The sequence below is a fragment of the Musca domestica genome, unplaced genomic scaffold, assembly GCF_030504385.1.
Source record: "Musca domestica strain aabys unplaced genomic scaffold, Musca_domestica.polishedcontigs.V.1.1 1, whole genome shotgun sequence".
Taxonomy (NCBI): Eukaryota; Metazoa; Arthropoda; class Insecta; order Diptera; family Muscidae; genus Musca; species Musca domestica.
The window spans coordinates 21,379,161-21,403,405 of NW_026712114.1; the positions used below are offsets into that span (position 1 = coordinate 21,379,161).

Consider the following 24,245-nt stretch of genomic DNA (forward strand, 5'->3'; position numbering starts at 1 on the left):
GTACCTCCCGATATTCTGTACTTTGTTGATAATAGCGACATTATTTACCGAAAATGTTTCTAATTTGGTATTTAATGTTCGTAATGGATGCTGCAGCCTATGACAGAAAATTGTCAGTGCAGGTCCACGTCTTCGTATAGCACCCATATAACGGTACCTCCAGATATTCGATATTTTGATGATTTTAGCGACATTATTCACGGATTTTTTTTTTTATTCAAGTTTCGCATTTGAATATTTTAATGACTTACGACGGAATTATCTTATGCAGGTCCCTGTCGACGTATAGACCCTAAAATACTAGCTACATTTGGTATTTTTAAGATTTTAACACAATTTTTAACGGATTTTATTGTTTTTGAGAATTGCCAAATTCATTCTAAATGGTGGAGGGTATTCAAAGTTCGTCCCAGCCGAACTTACAGCTTTTTTATTTGGTTCTTATTTTGAATTATTGAAGTTTATGTTTTCAAAAACATATTTTTGACTTCGTGCTGTTTTGTTGACTAACTATTTAAGTTTACACAGGTGTTGGTACAAGATTTCAACTTCTTAACTTCAACAATAACTGCCGTGTTTATTTATTTCCCCCATAGTACTTTTTTTTGAAAATTCAAATAAATTTGAAATATTTTTTTCATTATCCATTTGCAAGTTCATTGCCTTGATATAACATTTGAATACTCAAAATATATGCCAAATGCAATAGCGTAACTTTCTCGACAACTGTTCAAATATTCAAAAACAGTTATTAGATTAAAAAACAACCTTCACCGCATTCGTTGGAATGAAAACATCAAAAGCAAATTACGATTATCTTAAATAATACAAGCTCCGTTTTATACAGGTATTTAATTTTGAAAAAAAATGTCTACGTTGATAATTTAGTTCAAGGTCGCATTCAAGAAGAGAACAATAGATATATAATAAATGGAAATGAGATTACGATTGTAGATTAATAGCACAGGGCATATAAAAGTCACAAAGACAAAGTTTAATGACATTTGAATTTGGAATAATATAATATTAAAATAATTTCAAATGGGGTCCACGTTTAATATAATTGTACATTGTTTGAAGGTTTATATCCGTATTTTCAATAGATGCACAATAGCTTATGCAACAAACCACAACTACAAATAATTATATTCCAACAGTATTTGTTCTTTTTAAAATGCATAGTAGTCTCATTGCCGAAAAAATTCGTTAATTACTGAAATTATAAGCATTTTACTTTTACAGATTTTTGTCGGTAACTCAAATCACAGATTTATTTTTTATAAAAAATTTAAACGTTTGTAAAAACACCTTCGTTAAATTAGAAGAACTTGCTAAGCTTGCAATTAGAAAAAACTTGCTGAATTTCAAAAAAAAAATCTTTTGAAAAATGCTGTTAAAATTATAAAAAGACCGAGTATCGTATGGTACAGTAAAATATGGGCTATATGAAAAATGGACCTGTATAGCCAATTATCCACCTGGGAAAGCAGTGTTTTTTGCTAATCCATATACCAACTTAGAGATACTTCCATTTAAAAATGATGTATCAAAACATCAAGATATTGAAAGTGGGAGTTAACATCGTATGGGGGCTATACGAAGACGTAGGCCTGCATTGACAATATTCTGTAATTGGAGAAAGTACTCATGACGAATTTCAAATACCAAATTTTGAAAAAATTCCGGTAATAAGTATGGCTAAATGCATCAAAGTACCGTGTATAGGGAGGTAGGGTTATAGGGGGAGCTTGGTGAAGAAATGGACCTGCATAGGCAAATTTTAGCCATATGAGGTAGTACCAACTAAGAATTTTAAATATCAAATTTGAAACAATTCTCCTGAAAAAAGTGATACAAATCATCAATAAAAAAACGAACATCGGGAGGTATAATTATATGAGGACTATAAAAACAGCAAATTCGGTTTAAAATTGCGACTAAAATACCGGTAATAAGTATGGCTTAATGCATCAAAGTATCGTATATAGGAAGGTAGAGTTATAAGGGGTGCCTGACGAAGACATGGACCTGCATAGGCAAAATTGAGCCATATGAGGTAGTACCAACTAAGAATTTCAAATATGAAATTTGAAATGATTCTCTTTAAAAAAGTGACACAAATTATAGAAAAAAATTAACGAACATCGGAAGATATAGTTATATGAGGACTATAATAAAACAAAAACGGTTTAAAATTGTCACTAAAATGCCCGAAATAATTCCAAATTTTCAGAACGATTATATGGGGATTTACCAAACCATGGAACTGCAGGGTGAGATAAAAAACTGCAACCAAATTTAGACTGCTGTCATTTATAAGCCACTCGTCCGACAGCTGTTAAAATTATTCCAGTGACCGATCATTATATTGTTTACTGGCGTATAAAAGCATTTTCATTAGAATTTTCCAGAAAAAAGTTATTCGTGACGGAATTCAAGCGTGATAGTGTGATTTCTTTATATTTGGCTGGAAAACCACAAGTGGTTATCGTTAGAGCACTCCAGCAGTTAAATGTGAATAAATCTTTTGTGTCTCCTACCAACGCTCGTTACCGTGATACTGGTAGCGTAGCACGACGTCAATGAAGTGGGCGGAAGAAAACAGCAATATCAGTAGAAATGGTTCGAAAAGTAAAAAAGAGACTTTTTCGAAACCCGCGTCGCAGTGAGCTCAACATATCGCAATATTCCATTTGGCAAATATTGAAAAATTAACTCGGGGTAAAGCAATTGACTTACACCGCAACAGGAAGAAAATAGACTCAGAAGAGCTAAGGAGTTGCTTCGCTTGGCCGAAAGTGTGAACTTCCGAATTTGGTTTTCTCCGATGAGAAAACATTCGTTGTGCAGAAGTTTGTAAACAAACAAACTGATCGTGTTTACTTGCCAAAGAGGTCAGCTGAAATGTGCACCTTCGTTTGGCTACCAGAACTCAAACGCCGGCCATGGTGATGGAATGGGCCGCCATATCACCCGTATTAACCAAATCAGAATAAATGCCGAATATTATAGCGAAAATATTCTGGAGGGTGTATTAAAGCCTTGGACACGCAAACATTTTGACCGCAGACCTTGGACAACAACAACACTCAATACGCGCCACCCAAGAATGGTTACAAAATGAGGTTCCTCGCTTCATTTCCAGCGCTCAATGTCCACCAAAATCTCCGGATACCATTCCGTTGGACCATCTTATCTGAATTATTTTGGAAAGCAAGATTGTCACTAAACAATACCAATGTGTCGATCACCTCAAGCAAGCGCTTCGCAGGAAATGGACCAAAATACCGCAGAGCAACTTTCGGGTAGCGTGTGACGGTTTCATTGGCCGTTTGAGGGCCATAATTCGTGCCTAAGGTGACCAATTCGAACAAATCTAAACTTATTCTAAAATTTGACTTTGTTGCAGTTTTTATCTCACCCTGTATACACCATACCAAAGATACACTACGTCAAATACATTCTAAGAATATCTTTGCTAATTTTTTTCATTATCGGGTAAGTTTTTGGTATAGCTCCCAGAAATATCTTCATCCGATTTAAAGTTTATTGTGCACCAAATGTGTAGTTAAATGTAGGCAGCGAATTGACAGGTCCCGCGAAATAAAATTTGTACTGAACACTCCCCTCAATAAGTTCATTCTTACTTCTGCTGTGTAGCATGTGTCACCGTGTTACTGAAACTAAATGTCATTCAAGTCATGCTCTTGCAAAAAAGTTGGATATCATCTCACGGTGGCGCTCCCCATTCACAGTTGTTTTACCTCACAGCAGCTGTGACCTTTGTAGCTTTTACGATACGTAGGGCTTAACTCACTCCTAAATCGACAATTCTGCTTATTATCGTACACATTGAGCCAAAAATGAGCTTCGTTGCTGATGAAATAAGAAGCGCGCTACGCTATGAACTTTCTTAACAGAAAGTAAAATTCAATTAGAGAAAGATTTCGGATTTTCATTAGGACCAGTTTTCTCCTCTTAAAAAGTTTCTTCAAATATTAAGCATTTTGAAAAAAAAAACTTCCAGAATTACAGATGTTTGTATTATGCCTTAGATGTTCATTATTGTGATACATGTGATTTAGTGATCCACAATGAAGAATTGCCACATACAAAGGTGTCCCTAATATTCGGTTCTTCAAAATTTTTGGATTAAATTTTCAAAGAAATCAGAACGTTGAACAAAAATATTTAATGACATCCTTCTTATATTAGATTTTGAACCGAACCGAACCATTTTGGGGATGGGGTCTAACAGATAAATATGAAACTTTTTGGGCAAAATGTTTTCAAAACATCTAAAAATGCCATTTTGGAAGGGGGAGGTTCGCATTTCGGGCTACATCAATAAAATCAGGTTAAATTTGACTTTTCGGGTTCTTGATAATTTAACTTCTCTCAAAAAATACTCAGCATAGGCATAATCTCATATAACGTAACTGAAGCATTTTAAGGATTTTGCGAATAACCGATTTGACTATAAATCAAGTTTTAACAAGGTGGAGGATGTAATAATGTAGTTGTCTGAAATTCTACACAAGGAGTTCCTTCTGAGTACTAAAAAGTAAAAGTTTAGTCCACACGATATTATGATTGATAAAAATTCTCATGCTAAGGAGTTCGAGGAAGATATTATGGGAAACAATCATTGGAGGAACACTACCAAAATTGTAAGTTTCAAAACTTGTTGGATTCCTAACAACTGTATAGCATATGAAAACATCGGAAAACAATACGATTTTCTTCGCAAATGATCTGAAATAAGTTCAATTCCATTTTCAACTTACCTTAATTTTCTAACACGCATCACAGAAATAATAACAAGTAAATTTCCAAATATGGCGGCAATTATGATTATCAACATTACGGAAGCCTTCATGATCAGCGCCAAATCGTCCAGCCAATCTCCGCTCGAATCTGTCACAGTGTCATTGCCGCCGCCGCCGGCATCATCGAAAAATGTCGAATTAACAGCGGCCGCTGCAGCGGCCAATGCTGAGGTGGCAGTGGATGCCGCTGCATTGTGTAGATATTGAGCGGCGGTTGTGTTGGACGACGTTGAAGCCTCTTCCAGCTGCTGGGCCATGGAGCCGTCTAGCAATGACATGGAATGCGGTACATCGGCATCGTAGGACAGAAATGTGGAGAGCGCAGGAGCAGGTGGTTGTGATTGTACTGAATGATGTGATGGCGTCCGTGATGCATGGGCTGCCGCGGCAGCAACGGCATTAATGCTACTGGCGGCATAACAAACGGTGGCAGCCAATGTGGCAGCTAAACATTTTGTTGTACTTCTTGTTGCGGTGGTGGTGGTGATGGGAGTGTGCGGAGTTGTTGATGAAGATGCTGGAAGATTAGGCGACAAAGTCTGTCTCTCAAATGCCAATGATGCTGTCGATGATGTAGATGATGGGGGTGGTGTGGCGGGTGCTACGGAGTATGCTGCAGGTATTTGGTTTGCTATTGAATCTTTGGTTTTCGTTGACGGCCTGCAATGATGATGGTGATGATGATGCCGATGCCTTATTCGATGTAAAACATTTTGTTTCAATGTTTTTCCTGTTACAGCTTCATCAACCTCCAACGTTGGATCTTTCCGTGGGGCCACCACCGTTTCTGCTGCTGCAGCAGGTGGGGTGCCGTAGCCCCATATCGTTGTATCGTTCCCATGTAATGCTATTGCTTGGCTTGTAGTCTTTGTGGAAGTGATGTTAGAGGTTAAGGTGTTTTTGTTGTTGTTGCTGTTTAGGTGTGTAAATGTGATGGGATTTTTGGATTTTGTAGACATTACAAATATTTTTTTGTTGTTGCTGGATTTTGATAGAAAAATTTTTGATTGCGTTTTTTTATTAAATAAATAACTTAAATATATTTTTTTGTTTTTTTTTTCTTTCTCTCCCTTTATTATTTGAATTTTTTTCTGGGGTTTCTTTCTCTCCACTTTTTGTTATTTTCCTTTACTGTTTGCACTTTTCACATTTTCACTTTCACTTGTTTTGTTTTGCTTTCGCAGTGAATTCCTGCAATTTTTTTCCATTCACTTGCAGGTCAATCTGAATACTTTGTAAGCACTTTCAACACGTTTTTTTGCTCTGGTTAGCTTTCGTTTGGTTGGGAAAACACACGCGCGCGTTTATCTTTTTATGCCATCCGACGACTGAGGACTCGATTTCAGAAATTTTTTATTCAAAGTCTTAATTTTCCAAAAAATGATGAAGACAATAAACGTTCCGCAGCGAAAGTGAAAAACTCGGCGATTTTTTTGCTTTTCATTTTGACTGCCACGGCCGTGCCAAGAGTTGTCTCTCTAGTGCTTTGTTGTTGTCTATTTCTATATATTTGTTTTTTATTTTTTTTTTTAATTTTTTGTTGTTGTTGTTGTATTTGTTTGCTTATATTCGATTATATTTGTTTCGCATATTTGTTTTTTTATATTTTAAAATATTATTTTATTTTTTTTTTTTTCAAAAAAATTTCAAACAATTTTTTTTTTTTGGTTCTTTTGATTATATTTTTGAGGTGGCGTTGTTCTTCTTCATGATTGTATTGTGGTTGTTGTTGTTCTTGCTGCTGCTGTTGTTGTAGTGGCTAATGCCATTGATTGGAGAAATTTCCCTCATTTTGCTGTCGTGTGTTGGTTGGTAGTGGCTGTGGCGGGGATGCTAATGTTTTTTGTTGTTGCTGCGGAGAATGATGGTCGAGGTTGCGGTCACACCGCTCAACGACATAGCTCGTGCTGATATTGGGGCTAGAGTGTGGGTTGTGTGAGTCGGTTTTTTTTTTGTTTCTTGTAGAACACAAAAATATGTTTCTTTTTTTTTTTGCTATTTCACTCTCAGAAGTCGTTGTATTTTTCTAATTTAAATACCTATTTCGTTAATTGTTGTTGTTGTTGCTAGTTTTTTTTTTTTTTCTATTTTCAAATTGTGTTGCTTCTTATTTAATTTTATTTTTGTTTCTTTGTGATAAATTTATTTTAAGTTCTTTAGTTTTCTTCCACTACTTGTTGTCTAAATTAATTTTAGTTCTTTTTCTTAATTGTTGCTCTTGTTGTCGTCGTTGGATTTGATGCTCTTGTAGTTTTATTTCCGTTGGCGTTGCCATTATGCGCTAAAATACAAAGAGAAAAATAAAATAAATTACTATTTTGTTTTTGTTGATTTTTTTTTTCTAAAAAAGAAACACTTCTGTGTTTCTGTGGCATGTTTTTTTGCCGGCAAACAGGGTGTTAAACAGTTTTACGGGCAAGAACATTCGGGTTAATAAACCAATTGTTTATAATTTCAAAATAATTGTTAACACACAAAATAATTTGATTTCAATTATTATACACTCTTAAGGCACTGTGGGATGAAAAAAGACAAAAATAATTACATTTTAAATTCTTTCGGCGCCACATAAAATAATTGTATCGAAAAATAAAATCATTGCCAAATATATTTAAGGATTTTTATGTTAGAGCTATATTAGAGCTTATGTCTAAATAGACAGCCCTGTTCAATTTCAACATTAAAGCGGTAATTCGTTCGAAAAGTTGGAAAAAGTATGCCAAAACTGGACTAATCGGATGGATAATAGCGGTCAAAACTTGTATGACATAATCTTCAAATATTAAATTGTATCGACGATTCTCAATACAAATAATAATTTCATAATTATACCCTACAACACTATGTGTTAGGGGTATTATAAGTTTGATTGGGCCAAAAATTATGTAACACCTCCAAATATTGGTTTCCCACATAGGAAAGTATATATGGATCTTTCTATCTCGCCGAGCAGAGTGGACCTAGCTATGTCCGTCCTGCTGTCCATCTGTCCATGATAATTTGTTATCAAGCTAATTATGGCCCGATCCTCACGAAATTGAATATGGAGGTACCCTATTGTTTTTCGAGAAGATTGCAAAATATTTAGGGGTTGCAATGGACCAAAAACAGAAAAATTTTCTTGATTTTGCAGGTGCTCTATAGGCCACAATTATGAGCTAATCGACACGGAAATTTACATGGAGTTAGAGTTTGGGATTGGACAGAATCATAACATATTATTTAGCGGGTAAAATAGATCCTAACTTTTACGTAAGAAAATAGGAAAATTTCCACTAAACTAAAAGGTCACTTCTGACCGTTAAAGTGATGCTGATAGCCAAGAAATCGGATATAGGAAAATAGGTACAATATATATGTAACTGAATAGATCTTATTTATTGTGCTTATAAGTCAAGTACTGCGGGGCCGATTTCCACAATTCCCATCAATTATATGTTAATATCTTTTTTTTTCCATTTTTTTAAATTATTGTCATACTTTTTTATCGCATGCTATTTTTTAAATTTGACTTACAATTTTGGATTGTAAATTTTCTAATTTTTTATACCCACAACACTACGTTTTTAGGGTATTATATACATGTCGCAATTATCGTCCGATTCTCACGAAATTTAGCATGGAGGTAGAATTAAAGGCCATTTTTCTAAAAATTTACATTTAGAGGTTCAAATGCAGCAAAAAATTTAAAATTTTTCTAATTTTGTAGTTACTTTATAGGCCTCAAAAGAGAGGGACATTATTTTTCACGTTATTTCAAACCCGAAATCATGCAAAGGGGATTTGGGCATAAGTGGACTTCGAACATATTGTAGTGTTGTAGGGTATCACATGTTCGGCCCTGCACGACTATAGCCTTTGCTCACTTGTTTTTTTTCGGAATTTGATACTTTTTTATATGTTCCACCTTAAAAAGGATGGTATATTAACTTTGTCATTTCTTTTGTAACATCCTTAATAATGATCAGCCGACGTTATTTAATGTAGAGCTTGTAATGGCGCTTGCAACTTGTTAAAATATTTCAAAACTTTCGTTATTATTATTTATTTTTTTTTTAAATCCAATTTTTTTCAACTGCTTTTTTGAATAGGCGACCTCTATACGACAGGTTTCAATGGAATTGCGAAAGATTTCTATCAACCCTTTTGTCGTTTTTCTGCACATTCATGCTAGCCATTTTCTAAAGTTTTTGGAAACAATGATTGCTTGGAAGATTAAAGAAGGTTTCATCTCACCAAAAATCATAAGAATCGTCCATTTTGCCGTAACAGAGTCCAGCGATCAACACCTTCAATTACAAAAATTTCTGAAGTGGTGCAAATTTCCCTGTCATTTATCAGTAGATAATTTGGTTAATTGCAGTTTTTTTTATATTGTGGAAAAAGATTTTAATTTTCTGTAAGTACTCTGCCCGTTGCCGATTCGAATTAATATTAAAGAAAGTGTATATATTTTTGCTTAAAAATTTTCTTATTCTCAGAATATACCTTCGCGCAGTATCGTAATTTCATACTTTTATTAAAATCGTAAGCTCAGTTGATCATCTATTTTACTTCGCTTCCATCTTCCCGCATTGGCCTATTAACAAGGTAAATGGATTTGTTTTTGATATTGTCTATATTCCTTCCTTTACTAAATTTTGTATTCTCAGAAATTAATACGCAATATCATTTGGTTTGTCAGGTATTTATCGTAACTTCGTATGGAAGGAGAGAACCGAAATTGGAACAACTGTGCTGCAATCACATGTGCTTTATCCTCACTCATTTTTTATGATCATTATTGTTGTTCCACATCATAATTCGTCCCAACATACCTAGGCTTGATCATTGGTTTCATTTAGCAACGATTAGTAGTGAGTAAATAAGCTAGAGAAGAGCTACGAAAAAAATAAGGAAAGACGGTACAGCGTTGTCGTGTACAAAAATCTGCAATTTCCATCATAAAATTCTCAAAACTAAAGCAAAAATGCAAGCGGAAATCTACATATATACATAAACTAGAATGTGACCGAAAATTGGAATGGCGACAAAATGATATTTAATTCTGCAAAAGAAATAGTTCCCACGTTCGAAATATTAAGAAAAAACTCAAGCGAAACAACGTAAACTTCATTATAATATTTAGTGAATATTGTGAATCCTAATTTTTCTTTAAAAAAGTGTTACTTTCATTTCTTTGATTTAAATTAATTTTTCTGCATTCTTTTGTTTTTTTTTTCTTCTTTGCAAAAGTATAAAAAAAAAGAAACAACAAAACAAGAATTTTGTAAATTCCGTGGCGTTTGGTATAGAACATTAGCTGCTACACACTCGAATTACATATTTATCACCTGATTACAAAATTAATAATGATCATTAAACCTGTCAGTTGAATGTGCTGTGTGTGCAGTTATGTTCGATTTCAAACGTTGCGGTTGATATCATAAAAATCTCCACTAAAGATTATTGTTTGATCTCAACATGTCAGTCAAACATACAACGACCCAACATGCATGACACAACAATTTCAATTATCACAGTCTCTTACGTCTGAATTATCCGCATCTCTTATTACATGCACATTTACACCATTAAGCTGTTGTTGCTGTAACTTCATCTCTGAGAAAGTACTTTCAACGAGGGAGCATATCAACAAAGCACGTAAGTCATTAACCTCTTATTTTGATTTTTTTTGGTGAGAATACGATAAAGAAAAGAGAATAGCAATACAAACGAAAGGTGAACATATGATTTGATATTTGAAATGAAATTACTTAGAATTCGTCATTTTAATAATTTAAATGAATTGAAAGATTATGAATGAAGGAAATACAATCAAAAATTAATATGTCGTTTTTTTTCAAATATGATTTGGCCACCTTTCTTTAATCCCGAATAATTATTTTGTTATTCTCTTTGATAAATCTGTATAGAGTTATGTATAAGCCTGTGAATATGCTCTTATTTATCTGCGATATGAGTATTAAATGGTGATTTTGTTGACCTTTAAATGTTTGATGGGGAAATTTTTTTGAGATCAGAGTTTGAAGTAAAAGAAGTGATTTTATTTAAAAAAAAAAATTATGCCAAGAAATGGTACTCTTTCTTACAAACAATTTAGACTTGTTATCTTGTTTCTTGTTTTATATATTTAATTTTACTATAAGGTGTTAGATTAAGTCAAATATTTTCATTTTTATTTTTTTTCTTTACTTTGTTAATCTGATTCTTAAGATTACCAGTTAATCATGTTCAAATTTAATATTAATAAAAGCGCAAGCATGTGTTGCGAATAATAGAATAAAAATATCTGTTTGATATCTCTCGGATGTAGGCGAAGGTTTCCTGTAGCAATTAAGGGTTGCAACACGACTTGTATTAATGGAATTTGTTTTGTTGCAACTAGGTTGGGTGGGCATGTCGAGCAACACAACATCAGTTCGCTCTGCAACATTTTGGTTTATGTCCGTTTCCTCTTTCTACATCTTTCTCTCCAAACATCTAGGCATGCGTAGGTAGTGTCTTCCGTTTCCTAACATACACTTTTGAGATTTATGTATTTATCAACATCTTTTTCATGCACGCAAATAATATATAGTTCATGTAGCACAATGGCATTGGGACATTGATATTTTTGGAACCCCCCCCTCCGGCGAGCAGAAGGCTGGCTTTAAAGCGTGCATACCATTCAGTGTATAACCCAACAACAACACCAACCATACATACAGACGTTATATGCTACAGAATTATAAATGGCGCCCAACGTGTCGGCCCGAACAATAATTTTTAATATTTTTTTCCACCTGACTGATTGTCACAAATGTTCGGCTTCACAAAAGTTATAAAGTAATCTCATAATTGTGTCTCTTTAACTTTCTTTTCTTGGATTTACCAATCCTTTTGTCATTATTAAAATATTAGGAACTGCTTGGAATTTATTTAGGGTTGGAATATCCTGTGATAACCAGCATATTTCTATATTTTATCAGTTCGCTACTTGTCAATTCTAAGAGACTTGATGGAATACAGTTTTCTGGGGTTTTGTACTAGATCTGGCCTCAAATATTTTAGACTGACAAAATCTAAATCTGTCTCATTCTCGGGATTTATAGGAAATTCTCGGGATTTCTGTACCGGAGTTTGAATTCTTTTTCTCTTCTAATATATCTTATATTTTCTTCGCCACCAAATGTTGATGTTAAAGGGAAACCTGTCTAGCTAAAGAGAGTAATCAAACAGATAGAAATAAATTTGTAAATAAATTTGAATTTTGGTAATCCGATATTCATATCAGAATTGAGTACAGTTGAAATATGTTCCCAATTTTTGTTTTGGTTTTTTGAATTTCCAAAATTGTCAATCGTATTTCGATACATTATATACATTTATATGTATTTTTCATAATATCAGTTTTTAAGGGAATTATATTATTATTGTTGCTAACATAATTACAATCTTTGTTAATTTTCTCAATTAGGTGTTGGAAATTTTCTCTATCATTTAATTTTATATGATTCTAATGATTTTTTCGTTCATTCGAAATTAGAATATATTTTTAGTTTTACAAATCATACATTTTATTTTTATCAGGATTATAGTCGTTGGTCTACTGGGTTGTGGAATTTTGTCTGCGGTCTATTAGGATATTCATACAAGATGTCAGTTGAACAGAATAGTGAGGACGTTGTTCACGAAGCTTCTGGACAAACTATCCCAACATGTGGAGCATGCTCTGCATTAATTAATGTGAAAACACAGTTTTTCAGAACAAATTGTGGACATACCTTTCATAAGGCGTGTCTATCGAAATGTGAGAAAATTAGACCCTATTGCCCCATCTGTAATGCCAGGTTGTTTAATGAACCCTCTACCCCTAGTACATCGGGGATTAGTACTAGATCTCAATCCAGATCCACATCAGCTCAGCTAACAAGTAATAAATCTAGTATTGAGCAGCCCAGTACTGCTGCAAATGTACGTCCAAGTGGGGATGCCGCTGGCAATGATGTGAGCATGCGTCCTAGCGAACTTCAGGAGATGGTTAGATCTATTGTGTTTGCGCAGCAAGAACAGTTATTAGCTAGCTTAGGAGATCAAATATCGCGAATTGTCCAGAATAGTATTGAGTCTAAATTGGAGGGACTCAGTCAAAACGGTGCGAGTATTTCTACAGGTGTTGTTCCACAACCGAATACTCATAACACTCCACAGAGGCAAATGCATACTTTGCCTGCAGTTGAGGAACAAACTTTCCGTGAAATGTTAGGTTTATCCCACAATCACTCTCAGAGTAATGTAAATTTAAACGTTAGCCGTTGTGGACCTTCTGCGTCTAGTCACTCTTCGTCATCGGATTTGTCATCAAGACCTGATAAAGTTTTAAATATTATGTCCAATTGGAGGATAAAATTCTCAGGGAGTCCGAATGGTTTGACGGTAGAGAATTTTATATATAGAGTGAAGGCCCTGACAGTACAAACACTTCAAGGGGATTTTGATTTACTCTGTCGAAATGCTAGTTCCCTTTTTGAAGGTAAGGCTGCTGACTGGTTTTGGCGATATCACAGATCAGTTTCCAGGGTTTCGTGGAATGATTTGTGTATGGCATTAAAACAGCAGTTTAGCGATTCCCGTTCCGATGTTGACATAAGGGAATTGATCCGGGACCGAAAGCAGAAGCAAGGCGAAAGCTTTGATAGCTTCTATGACTCTGTAGTGGAATTGACTGACAGATTAAAAGAATCTCTATCAAACGATATGTTGGTCGAAATTTTACGGCGAAATCTTTTGCCGGAAATACAACACGAAATATTGAACATACGTATAACTTCTATTCAGGAGCTTAGAGACATATGTAGGAGACGAGAGTTTTTCCTTCAGGATATCCGCCGGAAACATTCCAGTGGTTTATCGAAACCATCTCTTATGACAAAGAAAGTTTATGGACTGGAAGAAGTTTTGGTCGAAGATGACATGGAATCATCAAGTACTGAAAATGATCATGTTGCATCGATTAGCCTTAGTTGTTGGAATTGCCGCCAGATAGGGCATCGATACCAAGATTGTCTATCAGATAGGACTATTTTTTGTTACGGATGCGGAACTCCAGACACTTACAAGCCATCTTGTAAGAAGTGCAATCCAAAAAACTCCCGATCGGGTGCGCTGGCAAGTGCACCGAAAAGGAAACCGGATTCAGAATAAATATTCTAAAAAGACCAGAAACCAACCCTACACCCAAATGTGACAACAAATTTACAAAGATTACTCCCGAATGCGATACGACCGATTCGATCCTTAAATTTAAGCCTTTGCATATTCGTATAAAGGAATACTATGAAGCCAGGGATAGGATTTTCAACAAGAAAAGTGCACCATCTAGATCGGCCAAGAGAATTCGAGAATTTTGGAGGAATATAAAGAGTTTTAATAGAAAATTCATGTGCTCTGTATTGGACAAACCCTCCGATATCCGGCCGTATGCTGAAGTCATTCTTTTTGGTCAAACAATGCTAGGCTTAATGGATACCGGTGCCTCTCTGAGTTGCATAGGGGCTACAGCTGCTAGAAACTATCTAGATTCAGGTAAACCTTATAAAAAGATAAGTTCCTTTGTTAGAACAGCGGATGGAAAGAATCAAGACATTGTTGGATGCGTAGATACAAAGATAATATTTAAGGGATCAGAAAGGAATATTACGATTTTTATTATTCCAAGCTTAGATAGAGACCTCTTTTTGGGAGTAGACTTTTGGAATCTTTTTGATCTTCTTCCTCATGGTTTGGTCCTGAATGACTATATTTCAGACAATTCGTCATTTATTTCCGAAATGGCTCCACAAGTTCAGTTGTCAGATAAACAGAGACTGCAATTAGATAGAATTGTTAGCTTGTTTCCATCATTTTCCAAGCAAGGTTTAGGTAGAACCCATGTTATAAATCATGTCATTGACACAGGATCCGCCAAACCAATTAAACAGAGGCATTTTCCAGTGTCTCCCGCTGTGGAGAAGCTAATATACGCAGAATTAGACAGGATGCTTGAACTCGGGGTCATTGAGGAATCCAATAGTCCGTGGTCGTCACCTGTGGTTCTTCATAGAAAACCGGGGAAAAACAGACTCTGTCTAGACAGCAGGAAGTTAAATTCCGTGACTGTTGGGGATGCATATCCTCTGCCCCACATTGATGGCATTCTAAGTCGTTTGCCGAAAGCTGAATTTATAACGGCCTTGGATCTGAAGGATGCCTTTTGGCAGATTCCGTTGGATCAACAATCGAGAGAGAAAACTGCATTTACTGTTCCTGGGAGGCCGTTGTACCATTACACGGTCATGCCTTTCGGCCTTTGTAATGCGCCTCAGACGATGTCACGTTTGATGGACAAGGTCATACCACCGGCTCTCAGGACAGAGGTGTTCGTTTATCTCGACGATTTGTTGATTGTTTCGGAATCTTTTGAAAGGCATTTGGACGTTCTAAGGCTCGTTGCAGGCAAAATTAAGGAGTCCGGCTTAACTATTAATGTGGAGAAGAGCAACTTCTGTGTTTCAGAAGTTAGGTATCTGGGTCACCTGGTTGGTGGCGGTGTAATAAGAACAGATCCGGATAAAGTTTCCGCTATATCAGATTTTCCAACGCCCAAGTCTGTTAAACAAGTAAGGCGATTCCTAGGCATGACGGGTTGGTATAGGAAATTCATCAGGGACTACGCGTCGATAGCCACGCCTCTTACCGATTTGACTAAAACCAAAAGAAAGTTTATTTGGAATGAGGAAGCTCAGAAATCGTTTGAAGCTTTAAAAACCTGTCTGAGTACCGCGCCAGTTTTACATAGCCCAGATTTCTCACAGCCGTTTTTCATACACTGTGACGCTAGTAAAACTGGAATAGGAGGTGTACTGGTCCAGAGAGATTCGGAGGGTGAAGAGTTTCCTATAGCATTTATGTCAAAGAAACTCAATCAAGCCCAACGAAACTATTCGGTGACCGAACAGGAATGCTTGGCAGCAATGCTGAGCATTAAAAAATTCAGAGCGTATGTGGAAGGACATGAGTTTACTGTCATCACTGACCATGCGTCATTGAAGTGGCTCATGTCCCAAACAGACCTCAGCACGCGGCTAGCTCGATGGGCCTTGAAGCTTCAAGGGTATAAATTCTCAATTCAACATAGGCGTGGTTGTCAGAACGTGGTCCCAGATGCACTTTCTAGGACTAACACTGAGGACTTGTCGGAACTAGGTCAAATTTTTGAGGTAGATAGCTCTTTAAGTTCTCAGTTATCAAGTGGTGTTTTCGTGGATCTTAGCTCGGAATGTTTTAAGTCGGATTCTTATAAACAACTTTTGGTAAAAGTGGGGAAAAGTTTGGATAAGATGCCCGATTTGAGAATAGTAGATGGGTTTCTGTATAGACGCACGGAGCACGCAACAGGGGATCAGGTGCAAGATGATCTATCATGGAAATTGTGGATTCCAGAGGAAATGATCCCTGATGTATTGAAAAGGGCACATGACAACCCCTTATCTGCTCATGGAGGAATTAACAAAACATTATATACCCTAAGAAAATTTTACTTTTGGCCAAATATGGTGGTTGACGTAAGAAATTACGTCAACAACTGCGAAATTTGTAAGACATCCAAACACCCAAACCAACCCATAAGGACACCAATGGGTAAGACGTCAGAGACCCACCGATTCTTTCAGAAGTTATATATTGATTTTTTAGGTCCATATCCAAGATCTAAAGCGGGTAATATAGGTATATTTGTGGTATTGGATCACTTTACGAAATTTCCATTTTTAAAGGCAGTGAAGAAGTTTTCTTCAGATATTGTAGTAGACTACTTAGAGAATGAGTTATTTTATACATATGGCGTACCAGAGACGATAGTATCGGACAATGGATCCCAATTCAAATCCAATCAGTTTGGTAGCTTTCTTCGGCGCTTCGGTGTTAATCATTTATTTACTGCAACACATTCTCCTCAGGCTAATGCCTCAGAACGTGTGAATCGCTCTGTTCTGGCAGCAATAAAATCGTATGTAACTCCAGACCAGAAGACTTGGGACCAAATGTTGAGCAATATATGCTGTGCCCTCAGATCCTCAATCCACTCTTCAATAGGAACCACTCCTTATTATCTTGTTTTCGGCCAGCATATGATAACCAATGGTTCGACGTATCCGCTTTTGAGACAATTAAACATGTTGGAAGATAGAACAGTAAGATTTAATAAAAATGACTCTCTAGCCATAATGGGGAATAGAGCTAGAAATCTTATCCAGAAACAATTCCAGAGAAATGAGAAAGCCTATAATCTGCGATCCAAAGAGGTATCATATGTTGTAGGCCAAGAAGTATTTCGCCGGAATTTTAAGCAAAGCAATTTTGCACAGGGATATAATTCCAAATTGGCTCCAAATTTTATAAAGGCCCGAGTTCGTCGAAAACTTGGTAACTCTACTTATGAACTAGAGGATCTCCGTGGTAATCTCGTCGGTATTTATCATACCAAGGATATACGGCAATAGTTCTTTATGCAAGCGTTATCAGCTTTGGTTGTAAATATCCTTACCCCCAAAGTCTGATTTTGGTGGGGGGAATTGTAATGGCGCTTGCAACTTGTTAAAATATTTCAAAACTTTCGTTATTATTATTTATTTTTTTTTTAAATCCAATTTTTTTCAACTGCTTTTTTGAATAGGCGACCTCTATACGACAGGTTTCAATGGAATTGCGAAAGATTTCTATCAACCCTTTTGTCGTTTTTCTGCACATTCATGCTAGCCATTTTCTAAAGTTTTTGGAAACAATGATTGCTTGGAAGATTAAAGAAGGTTTCATCTCACCAAAAATCATAAGAATCGTCCATTTTGCCGTAACAGAGTCCAGCGATCAACACCTTCAATTACAAAAATTTCTGAAGTGGTGCAAATTTCCCTGTCATTTATCAGTAGATAATTTGGTTAATTGCAGTTTTTTTTATATTGTGGAAAAAGATTTTAATTTTCTGTAAGTACTCTGCCCGTTGCCGATTCGAATTAATATTAAAGAAAGTGTATATATTTTTGCTTAAAAATTTTCTTATTCTCAGAATATACCTTCGCGCAGTATCGTAATTTCATACTTTTTATTAAAATCGTAAGCTCAGTTGATCATCTATTTTACTTCGCTTCCATCTTCCCGCATTGGCCTATTAACAAGGTAAATGGATTTGTTTTTGATATTGTCTATATTCCTTCCTTTACTAAATTTTGTATTCTCAGAAATTAATACGCAATATCATTTGGTTTGTCAGGTATTTATCGTAACTTCGTATGGAAGGAGAGAACCGAAATTGGAACAACTGTGCTGCAATCACATGTGCTTTATCCTCACTCATTTTTTATGATCATTATTGTTGTTCCACATCATAATTCGTCCCAACATACCTAGGCTTGATCATTGGTTTCATTTAGCAACGATTAGTAGTGAGTAAATAAGCTAGAGAAGAGCTACGAAAAAAATAAGGAAAGACGGTACAGCGTTGTCGTGTACAAAAATCTGCAATTTCCATCATAAAATTCTCAAAACTAAAGCAAAAATGCAAGCGGAAATCTACATATATACATAAACTAGAATGTGACCGAAAATTGGAATGGCGACAAAATGATATTTAATTCTGCAAAAGAAATAGTTCCCACGTTCGAAATATTAAGAAAAAACTCAAGCGAAACAACGTAAACTTCATTATAATATTTAGTGAATATTGTGAATCCTAATTTTTCTTTAAAAAAGTGTTACTTTCATTTCTTTGATTTAAATTAATTTTTCTGCATTCTTTTGTTTTTTTTTTTTCTTCTTTGCAAAAGTATAAAAAAAAAGAAACAACAAAACAAGAATTTTGTAAATTCCGTGGCGTTTGGTATAGAACATTAGCTGCTACACACTCGAATTACATATTTATCACCTGATTACAAAATTAATAATGATCATTAAACCTGTCAGTTGAATGTGCTGTGTGTGCAGTTATGTTCGATTTCAAACGTTGCGGTTGATATCATAAAAATCTCCACTAAAGATTATTGTTTGATCTCAACATGTCAGTCAAACATACAACGACCCAACATGCATGACACAACAATTTCAATTATCACAGTCTCTTACGTCTGAATTATCCGCATCTCTTATTACATGCACATTTACACCATTAAGCTGTTGTTGCTGTAACTTCATCTCTGAGAAAGTACTTTCAACGAGGGAGCATATCAACAAAGCACGTAAGTCATTAACCTCTTATTTTGATTTTTTTTGGTGAGAATACGATAAAGAAAAGAGAATAGCAATACAAACGAAAGGTGAACATATGATTTGATATTTGAAATGAAATTACTTAGAATTCGTCATTTTAATAATTTAAATGAATTGAAAGATTATGAATGAAGGAAATACAATCAAAAATTAATATGTCGTTTTTTTTCAAATATGATTTGGCCACCTTTCTTTAATCCCGAATAATTATTTTGTTATTCTCTTTGATAAATCTGTATAGAGTTATGTATAAGCCTGTGAATATGCTCTTATTTATCTGCGATATGAGTATTAAATGGTGATTTTGTTGACCTTTAAATGTTTGATGGGGAAATTTTTTGAGATCAGAGTTTGAAGTAAAAGAAGTGATTTTATTTAAAAAAAAAAATTATGCCAAGAAATGGTACTCTTTCTTACAAACAATTTAGACTTGTTATCTTGTTTCTTGTTTTATATATTTAATTTTACTATAAGGTGTTAGATTAAGTCAAATATTTTCATTTTTATTTTTTTTCTTTACTTTGTTAATCTGATTCTTAAGATTACCAGTTAATCATGTTCAAATTTAATATTAATAAAAGCGCAAGCATGTGTTGCGAATAATAGAATAAAAATATCTGTTTGATATCTCTCGGATGTAGGCGAAGGTTTCCTGTAGCAATTAAGGGTTGCAACACGACTTGTATTAATGGAATTTGTTTTGTTGCAACTAGGTTGGGTGGGCATGTCGAGCAACACAACATCAGTTCGCTCTGCAACATTTTGGTTTATGTCCGTTTCCTCTTTCTACATCTTTCTCTCCAAACATCTAGGCATGCGTAGGTAGTGTCTTCCGTTTCCTAACATACACTTTTGAGATTTATGTATTTATCAACATCTTTTTCATGCACGCAAATAATATATAGTTCATGTAGCACAATGGCATTGGGACATTGATATTTTTGGAACCCCCCCCTCCGGCGAGCAGAAGGCTGGCTTTAAAGCGTGCATACCATTCAGTGTATAACCCAACAACAACACCAACCATACATACAGACGTTATATGCTACAAGCTTCAAAATTTAGCAAAACAATTTGTATTGTGTCTAGGATGGTTGGTTTTGGAAATGAGATACCATCATTAATTTTAAATGGGTCTACCTGGTATTATAGTCCCTGCTAAAACAGGGATTTCAAACATTTTTTTACAATGTTGTCTTATTTTACATTTGATTTCGCCAAAAGGCCTATATTAAATGTTGCAAAATATATCTGAAAATATTGGAATCCATTTAAATATGGTCGAGGCTTAATAGAGACCTTAAACAAGTGTGACCTACGAATCAGAAACTCTTTTGGGGTTTTTATCTAAAACTTAGTATGAAACCCACTATCAATTTTCCCCAATTCCTAATTCCCAAAAGTTCTTAATTTGTCAAAAGGACAAAAGTTTATTCTAAATCGAGATTGATGCTATTTTTATACCTTCAGCCATATGGCCAAAACGTATCTCCTCGAAATAAAGGTTTTAGACCCTACGTCCCTTTGGATCAAATCCATATCAGGGCATTTGGTATCGGGGTGTCCGTCCGTGCGTCTGACTGACTGACTGTTGCGTACGATAACTAACGAAGGGAGTATCCGATTTGAACCAAACTTGGTACATGGTAGTGTTATGGACAAACTTAGATTGAGCTGGGAGATGGACGATACCCACTCTGATGGACGGTCCACTCCTTCTGGTACCTCCCCCACAAAAGATCGAAATTTAGAAAGTACTTAACATAGCAAAAAAGAAAAGATAATATAATTTTGTTCAAATTTTGTAAATCCCAATACATGTATCAATGCTAGGTCAGGTACGAAATTTGACAATATCGGCCCACTCCATCAAGTACCACCCCCACAAAGGGTCAACATTTTGAATAACTATAACTATATAAAATGTGAAATAATAGATAGAAAAAACCAAAATCCCAGCAACACAAAGATTTTTCTGGTTGACTTCCCTAAATTAGTGAATATTACCGAATGTGGACAGAAAATATAAATATTAAATATTTCAAAGTTTTAAAATCAGAAAATACTTTGGCACTAGCAATGGGCTTAGAAGGTACAATTTCTGCAGGGAAAATAGAAAATTCCTTTAAAACTTGGAATTTTAGACTTTAGTTAACTCGATGTAAAAAGGTGGCCGAAGCATTGTAATACTTGTTCATTGAACCTGCAAGAATATTGAAAAGCAGGCTCTAGGCATTCAAATTTATTAATATCCGTCTCTCCGGGTGTCTGTCTGTTATAATCACTGTAGAGTTTACAACGACTTGTGATTTGAAGCTTACATTTGGCACATCCGATTTGGGGGTTTAAGTCCATTACATGCATAATATGTACTCCACAACAATAGTCTTTGGTACCAGATATCAGAAACAGGGCAGAAATAAATGTTTAGAATTTTGTCAAGATCGGTTCCGATTTCGATATAGCTCCCATATAATCAGATAATGATGATTTCAGGTTTATTGTGCATCAAATGACTCATATCAGCTAAAATCCGACGGAATTCAGCCTAAAAGCAAGTGCTTTAAATTTTGGTGAAAATCTGTTTAGATATAGGTATAGCTTCCATATATATGTTTCATCCGATTTGGTGTTAAAGTTCCTCTTATGCTCTCCACAACAATGATATTTGATACCAGACATCGGAAAATTTAATCGAAATCGAAAATTTAATCGAAATCAATTCAGGTTTTTTATACCTCTGATATACATCTTCCGATTTTACGGTTATCGCTTATCATCTATGTAATATCATCTCAAATTGAATAGATTTTTTCATATTCAACGGAATTTTACCATGTGGTGAAATTCGGTCCGGTACATCTATTGCTACAATAAATATTTTTTTAATATAATCCTTATCGAAGTCATACCATGCACCATACAGCAATGTTATTTGGTTTATAGTTGGTATGATCTACTTCACATAAATTCGCAATATAAACTTTTTATTACGTGAGCTCTATGTAATGGTGTAGGGTATCATGTAGTCGACTCCGACCAATTTTTGGCCTTTCCTCACTGCAGCTGAATTTAATATAGAACCAAATTCACCAGATTTTCTAAAGATCTGCTTGCGCCCAGATTCGTACGCATCCCGAATGTGAAATAAAATATAACACTAAATCATTAGAAGATATATGGACCCAAATAGTTTACGTCTTCCCAAAATAACCATAGCTACTAATTTATCCGTTTTCCCAAAATATCATCAAAAAAACATTTTCCTTCTTCCAAACAATATCCCATTATTGTTTTTGTTCGATAATTGAAAACTCTTCGACAGACTATCACCGTCCACCATCCGCCATCACCACCTATTGCGCAGTGTCATAAATTATGGATTTTTGTTGTTTATAGAAATTACCTAATAATATTTATACACACACATTTTATTTATAAACGCCGCATAAAAACATATGTAGGTATTTGTATTTAGAGCGAATTGACAAGAATGCATAACACCATCACAGTCGTTATTGACATTCGTTTAATTTATTAAATAAATATTATTTATTGGCGAAATTTTACCAATAATTACGATCCGTATTCCGAGTGACACCCTGTAGCCGAAAAAAACGACAAAAATGAAAGAAAAAAGAAAATTTGTTGTGATTCAAATCTTTTTTTTGTGTGTGTATTTTCGTTGTGATTTATTTGCAACAGATGCTATTCCCAGAATGAGAACTCACCGAATATGTAAGTGAACGACTGAGTGAGTGTGCTTATTGGGTGTGTGTGTTCTTTGTTTTTTGTTTATTTATTTTGTTTTTTTTTTCCAATTGTCATTTGCACTTCAGTGGCAACGATGGACAGACGCTATGACGATAGATGACACAAAGAGCAACGGTGATGATTTCGAGAAAATCACAAAAGGTGTTCAGGCGTTGCTAGGGGGTATGTGGTTGTTGTTGTTGTTGATGCTTTTTTGTTTGTATTTGTTTTTGTTTTAATTTTTTACATTATAAGGTGAGTGCCATGATATTGGCAGTGACCAGTGATAAAGGTGTCGAATGATACATTGAACTTGCTTGCAAGTGCTTCCCATACAGTGAGGTGTAAAAGTTGGGAGACATTTTTAAATTGTCTTTGAAATTTAATTTATTCCATTACAAGCATATAATAACAAGTTTTCCAAAATAAAGGAACAGTTTCTTTTGATTAATGAAATCTTAAGGGAATATATGGAAAATATCAGTCCAATGATTCTGAAGCGTCCTACACACATAGTTACAATTTTGAAAAGTTGAAGAGCTGAATATCTCCTAGAAATATTGTTAAGGCTAGAATCTTGAAATTTAATAGATTAAATACTATAATATTAGGGCCTGAATACTGAAATATATTAAATTAAAATCTGGTCCCAAAATAGTACAAAAATTTTTTAAATAAAAAATGTGCCAACATTTTTAAATTTAGAAGCGGCGTGAAAAGTAATAATGTACAATAGTACTAAAAGCGAAGGAACAGAGCAGAGTTCCAAAATTTGGCATAAAAGCCAGTGTGATAAAAGCAGACTATTTGGAAAATTCATACCTCAGGGACATATGTAGCATAACACTGGGTGAGATGCAAAAACTGCAACCAATTTCAGACTGCTGTCATTTCCAAGCCACTCGTCCGACAGCTGTTAAAATTATTCCAGTGACAGCTCATTCAATTGTTTACAGGCGTACAAAAGCAATGTAAATAAATATTTTGTGTCTCGTACCAACGTTCGTTACCGTGATACTGGTAGCGTAGCCCGACGTCAAGGAAGTGGACGGAAGAAAACAGCAACATCAGCAGAAATGGTTCGAAAAGTAAAGAAGCGACTTGATCGGGGCAAGAACTTACACTGCAACAGAAAGAAAATAGACTCAAAAGAGCTGAAGAGTTACTTCGCTTGGCCGAAAGTGGTGAACTGCCGGATTTGGTTTTCTCCGATGAGAAAACATTCGTTGTCCAGCAGTTTGTAAACAACAAAATGATCGTTTTAACTTGCCAAAGAAGTCAGCTGAAAATGAGAACCTTCGGTTGGCCAGCAGAACTCATGCGCCGGCCATGGTGATGTTGTGGGCCGCCATAACTGCCGATACTCGCTCTCCGCTCGTATTA

The 24,245-nt window shown here is 35.2% G+C and overlaps 1 protein-coding gene and 1 long non-coding RNA gene across 3 annotated transcripts in view; one reads left to right on the forward strand and one right to left on the reverse strand.

Annotated features, from left to right (window-relative positions):
• The window catches only part of LOC101899248 (octopamine receptor beta-2R), an 83,166-nt gene that overhangs the window by 48,352 nt on the left and 10,569 nt on the right, over positions 1 to 24,245 (reverse strand). Inside the window, 1 exon segment of the mRNA XM_059120539.1 lies at positions 4,788 to 7,110. Within this exon segment, the coding sequence (XP_058976522.1) occupies positions 4,788 to 5,788 (1,001 nt within the window). The 5' untranslated portion in view covers positions 5,789 to 7,110.
• Positions 9,344 to 18,169, forward strand: LOC131801656 (uncharacterized). Of its 2 annotated transcripts, XR_009341893.1 has the most exons (3): positions 9,344 to 9,419; positions 9,514 to 10,472; positions 17,524 to 18,169. It is a non-coding gene; the product is annotated as an uncharacterized LOC131801656 (long non-coding RNA). The 2 variants fall into 2 exon arrangements; XR_009341891.1 differs by having other exon boundaries at positions 9,350 to 10,472.